Source organism: Pygocentrus nattereri, chromosome 18, assembly GCF_015220715.1.
Source record: "Pygocentrus nattereri isolate fPygNat1 chromosome 18, fPygNat1.pri, whole genome shotgun sequence".
Classification (NCBI taxonomy): Eukaryota; Metazoa; Chordata; class Actinopteri; order Characiformes; family Serrasalmidae; genus Pygocentrus; species Pygocentrus nattereri.
In genome coordinates this window covers 16502572-16508754 of record NC_051228.1, presented here as the reverse complement: position 1 = coordinate 16508754, position 6183 = coordinate 16502572, and the positions used below count along the sequence as shown (strand labels likewise).

Sequence of the window (6183 nt, the reverse complement as noted above, 5' to 3'; positions counted from 1 at the left end):
GCAACCAGCGAGGGCGGGACTACAGGGGTCTTGACCTATCAGTACACAATAGAGGAAGAGCTATATGAAGAACAGCCTATCGAAAAATAGGAAGGGGCGGGACTCTCTCGGCTGCTCTGCTGCCATTCAGACGAGTTTTCTTTCTGGTGATTCGATTCTTTAAATGATTCGAATCTGTGACGCGTTCACGAGTCTGTAAACAAACAGCAGGTTTGTGTCATTTTAAAATGTGCGCATGTTGTCCGTTTTAAGCTTGTAGTGCTGCACTCGCGGGAGGGAATGTCGTATTTAAACCCTGTCATGTGAATTAATATGTAAAATACATTTCATATTTAGTAAATTAAAATGTCTCATTAGTTTATTGTAAGGTGTACAATAGAATACTGGAATATACATTATTATGATTATCTGATTAAACATAATCAGATGCAAGTCCATAAAACTGTAAAAAAAAAAAGTATTCAAGTGGGATTGAGGTCTCGATGAACTCACAAGAATTCTCTCACATAGTCCAACAGTATGAAACAATCCATATATATATATTTTCATTCATGTATTCATTCACCCATCTAAATCAACAAATTTGCAGACTGCATGCAGACTGCTTCTACAAATATTTGTGAAAAAATGGGTCGCTCTCAGGAGCTCAGTGAATTTCAGCGTGGTACTGTGATAGAATATCACGTGTGCAAGAAGGTGAAATTTCCTCGCTACTAAATATTCCACAATCAACTGTCATTGGTATTATAAAGCAAGGGTCATAAAGACATGGATGAGTGAGTTTGGCGTGGAAGAACTTGACTGGCCTGCACAGAGTCCTGACGTCATCCCGATAGAACACCTTTGGGATGAATGGGATGAATTAGAGTGGAGACTCCGAGCCAGGGCTTCTCATCCAACATCAGTGTCTGACCTCACAAATGGGCTTCTGTAAGAATGGTAAAACATTCCCATAAACACACTCCTAAACCTTGTTGAAAGCCTTCCCAGAAGAGTTGAAGCTATTATAGCTGCAAAGGGTGGGCAAAATCATATTAAACCCTATGGATTAAGAATGGGGGATAGGCTCCAGCACCCCCTGCGACCCTGACGGAGAAGTGGCTTAGAAAATGGATGGATGGATGGATGGATGGATGGATTAAGAATAGGATGTCACTAAAACTCATATGGGTGTGAAGACAGACAAGCAATTACTTCTAGCAATACAGTGTATATATAATTCATAGATATATTTATAATGTTGTATATACTGTTCATATAGTTATATATTTCATAGACATATGCTTGTTATTACACATTTGCACTAGCTGTCTTGCACTGTTGCTGCTATTTGCACTTCTGGTAGATGCTAATTGCATTTCATTGACTTGTACTGGGAAATGACAAAGTTGAATCTATCTGTCTATACTGATTGGAAAAGATCTTGGATTTTTTGCTTACAAGATTTGTATCCCAACAAGACCCCCCTGCTAAAAAAAACCCATATAAACCATTAAATGTTTCTGTTGGTTCCTGGTGGTTCTGTAATGTGTTTTGTCTTTAATGAGTTGATGTCACTGTGTAAAGGATCCTAATGGTTTAACAGGGGGCCAGTGAGTGATTTTCAATGCATGTAAATGTGTTCTACAGGAAACTAGTGGTCTCAATTGAAAACCATTGCGGCAATTCTCATTAGAAAGCAAATCCATTAGGTATTAATCTAAATTGTTTTTAGTGGTCCTTTTTTAGAAGGACAGAGAGATACATTTCAACAGTCCTCCTAAAATACACTATATTGCCAAAATTATTCGCTCATCTGCCTTCACACGCATGTGAAGTTGAGTGAGATCCCATTCTTAATCCATAGGGTTTAATATAATGTCGGCCAACCCTTTGCAGCTATAACACCTTCAGTTCTTCTGGGAAGGCTTTCCACAATGTTTAGGAGTGTGTTTATGGGAATTTTTGACCATTCTTCCAGAAGCGCATTTGTGAGGTCAGAAACTGATGTTGGACAAGAAGGCTTGGCTTGCAGTCTTTGCTCTAATTCATCTCAAAGTTGTTCTATCGGGTTGAGTTCAGGACTCTTTGCAGGCCAGTCAAGTTCTTCCACACCAAACTCGCTCATCCACGTCTTTATGGACCTTGCTTTGTGCCCTGGTGCGTAGCCATGTTGGAACAGGAAGGGGCCAACCCCACACTGGTCCCACAAAGTTGGCAGCATGAAATTGTCCAAAATCTCTTGGTCTGCTGAAGCATTAAGAGCTCCTTTCACCAGAGCTAAGGGTCCGAGCCCAACTCCTGAAAAACAACCCCGCACCATAATCCCCCTCCACCAAACTTTACACTTGGCACAATGCAGTCAGTCAAGTACTGTTCACCTGGCAACTGTCAAACCCAGAGTCATCCATCAAATTGCCAGATGCTGTCCAGTGACGGCGCTTTACGCTTTTACGCTTTTACGCTGCAGTCAATGCTTTGCATTGCGGTTGGTGATGTAAGGCTTGGATGCAGCTGCTTGACCATGGAAACCCATTCCATGAAGCTCTCTCCACTGTTCTTGAGCTAATCTGAAGGCCACATGAAGTCTGGAGGGCTGTAGCAATTGACTCTGCGAGAAAGTTGGTGACCTCTGTGCACTGCGCCTTAGCATCCTCTGACCCTGCTGTCATTTTACATGGCTGAGTTGCGGTCATTCCCAATCTCTTCCACTTTTTTGTAATACCACTGACAGCTGACTGTGGAATATTTAGTAGTGAGGAAATTTCACAACTGGACTTGTTGCATAGGTGGCGTCACAGTTCCACGCTGGAATTCTCTGAGCTCCTGAAAGCCACCCATTCCTTTACTAATGTTTTTAGAAGCAGTCTTGTCTTGTATTTTACTCTTGAGTGTTGTTAATTATTTTATTCTATTCACAAAACATTTCACGCATGTCTAGCCACTGGTCTCCTGTTATTATGATCCTTTACACTGTGATATCAACCCATTTAAAAAGCCACATTACAAAATCATTAAGGACCAAGAGAAACATTTTCTATGGTGTTTTTCAGCAGAGGAGTTTTAGGAAAACTTGAGTCTCTCTTTACCTATTTATCTCTATCCATTTTTATTTTTCATTTGCACTCACATTGCATACTGTACACATGCTTTTATGTTTGTTAGAATTTGTCATAATTACAACTGCACACACTGTATAGTCCATAACATACAGCATATTTGCGCTTTCTTTTACATTCATAGTATAGTTTGTATAGTAACATGTAGTTCAGAGTAGGAATCTGACTGTACAGTATTGCTTCTCTGAGCACCTGACAACAAACTCTCGAATCTCAAACCGAATGTTTACGTTCAAGCTCAGCAGCGAAACGCAGCACTGCCAGCGGACAGCAGAGGCTGTGACGCTGAACTGAACTCACTACAGCGGTCAGAAATGCAGCGAAACACAAGAATGAAACTCAAATGGCTCCATGCCCCCTATGAAGTGCATTTAAGAGGTAATGAAATAATGCCTTCTGTGTTCAAATGGTGCACTAATTATCCAAGACGCCCAATGAAATAAGCTGTGTTTCCCTTACAGACATTACAACTATTTGATTCTAAATGTCATCATTTTATATAAAAGAATTATTCCACAGACGAGCCAGCAGCCGTTGGAAACGTGCAGTGAGCAAGGCTGAAACAAACTCAAAAGCTCAAAAGAACATAACTAACTTCTTTTACTTCTTCAACAGACATCTTTAACTGATGACTGAGAGTAACATAATGAATTAGAACTACGAATAAAGCCTCGTCTGTGATAAACTATACTGTACTATACTGTATTTACCAACACTATATTTAATGAAGAAGCAAAAAAAAAAAAGTTCAATTAGCTCCGTAATTAGCTTTAGCATTAGTTCAGTTTTTGTCACTAAAACCTCCTTACGTTTAAGGAGGCTTTTAGTCAGTCTTAAGTCTTATGTTTATTTAAATTAGTAAAATGTGGTAAATGTTCTCTGTTAGATTCTAAACGTTCCTTTGTGTTAATGAATATAGCCTGTCAGCACAAGTGTAGTGAGGAGTCAATTTCAAAAGAGTCGATTCTTCGACTTCAACGCGTCTGGGAATCGGGCCGATCTCTCTTGGCCAGTGATTCTAAGATTCGAAATTCTTGAAGTCGACTTTTCAGCTGTTTTCATAGCGGTTTTCTGTCCTAAAATCATTTTGAAGCAAGGGATCTGAACAGCCAGTGTATTTCATTACCAACTTTAAACACTGTGAGCACATATGAAGCCGATCTGCCTCGTATTTGCCAAATTTTTATTCAAAATGTTTGTTTGACATTAAAAATGGCATTGCAGATACATTCTGGCTCCAGTGCACCATTAAGGTACCTAGTGAATCATTTAAGGTATAACGAAAAAGTCGAACAGGAAACCAACTTCAGCCTTGTGAAAAGTGGATCAATAAAAACATCCAACTGCTCCGGACTGAAACTTGACAAGCTACCATCTTAAATGGCGCTGCAGTTGCACAGAGAAGTTGGTGAATATAAAACTAACATCGTTACCTCATTAAATGCATTCATTTACCTCAACAAGCTTCTTAGTCATAAAAACCATCAAACTTTCTCTCGGTGTTGTTTAATAAGCCACTAACGAGCAGCACAGCATAGAAGCTGTTGACCGCAAACCGGGCACTTCTGTACTTCACCTACTACACTAATGAGCGCACTTCTAATGGGATATGCGCTATTTTTACACACTATTTAGTGAGCTAGTAGGCGATTTGGGATGCGGCGCTAGTAACAGCAGGAAATCTCTAAACTCAAATATAGTTGTAGTAATACAGTTCTCAAACATCAAAAGTTTTTTAAGCCTGTTTTCCTGCCTTTGCTGGATCAGTTTGGCTTCATCTTATTAAACAGCCGCAGCACTGCTGAGTGAACTTGTTGCTACCAAATTGGCAAATTGACGACTGTGACGTCATCGCAATACTATCAGTTAGAAACTGCGGCGGGGCTTCCTAATTCCGAATTGTGATGTAATCAAAAGCCACTTCGTAATCAGAATTTCTTGTAACCCAAATAAACTTTGAAACTAAAAGGAAAGCCTGCAGGCTGAATTTGGGCTGTATCGCTTGGATATGTTAGTGGGCTGAAGTGAGCACCATCATGACTGAAGCTGAGTTCCTGAAGAAGCGCGGGTACACACTGGGCATCAGGCTGGGTGAAGGATCCTATGGCCATGTTAAGTCTGCTTACTCACAGCACCTCAAAACCAACGTGGCCATAAAGATCATCAACAGGAAGACAGCGGCGCAGGACTTTCTGGACAAGTTCCTGCCACGAGAGCTGGACATCTTGCGATCACTGAACCACAGCAACATCGTGAAGACCATCGACATCTTCAACACGTCCCAGGGTATGGTGTACATGGTGATGGAGCTTGGAGTTCAAGGGGACCTGCTGGAGCTGATCAAAGCCCGTGGACCTCTGCCCGAAGACTTTGGCAGGAAACTGTTCCGTCAGCTCTCGCTCGCCATCCAGTACATCCACCACCTGGACATCGCCCACCGGGACCTGAAATGCGAGAACCTGCTGCTGGATAAGCACTTCAACCTGAAGGTTTCAGACTTTGGGTTCAGCAAGAAGTTAGAGTACGAGGGCGGCCAGATGGTCCTCAGCAGAACTTTCTGCGGTTCCATGGCTTACACAGCTCCAGAGGTTTTGCATGGTTTCCCATACGAGCCTAAAGTGAGCGATGTGTGGAGCATGGGTGTGGTCCTGTTCGTCATGATGTGTGACTCCATGCCTTATGATGACTCCAACATTAAGAAGATGCTGAGGATTCAAATGGAGCATTGCGTGGATTTCCCTCGTTCTGCATTCGTCCCATTGGAATGCAAAGACCTCATCTACAGGATGCTTCACCCCAATGTGGCTAGGCGGATCAAGATTTGCAGCATTTTGGAACACCTTTGGCTCCAGAAGAAATCCAAAGAATCTGTGGACATCAGAGCCAGACCAAGGGCCTGCCACAAAAATAGGAGCAAGGAGGAACTTAGAACCCTGAAACATTACCAGGAGAACTCTGAGGAACCTGAAGCTGAGTCAGCAGCAGAACCCTCTCCAGAGTCTACAGACAGAGCAGGAGGCTCTAAGCAAGCAGAACTACCATCATCCGCCAGCAGCAACTCTGAAGACTAGCTTTAGCCACCTGT

At 41.9% G+C, this 6183-nt stretch overlaps 1 protein-coding gene across 1 annotated transcript; it reads left to right on the top strand.

Annotated features, from left to right (window-relative positions):
• The first annotated feature begins 5134 nt into the window (after window positions 1–5134).
• Window positions 5135–6169, top strand: LOC108425176 (testis-specific serine/threonine-protein kinase 1). The gene has a single exon (XM_017693638.2). It carries the CDS (start codon window positions 5135–5137, stop codon window positions 6167–6169), a length of 1035 nt encoding a protein of 344 aa, XP_017549127.1.
• The last annotated feature ends 14 nt before the right edge of the window (window positions 6170–6183 follow it).

Coding starts and splice junctions, on each gene's coding strand:
- LOC108425176 (XM_017693638.2), top strand. CDS start 5,135: ATGACTGAAGCTGAGTTCCTGAAGAAGCGCGGGTACACACTGGGCATC.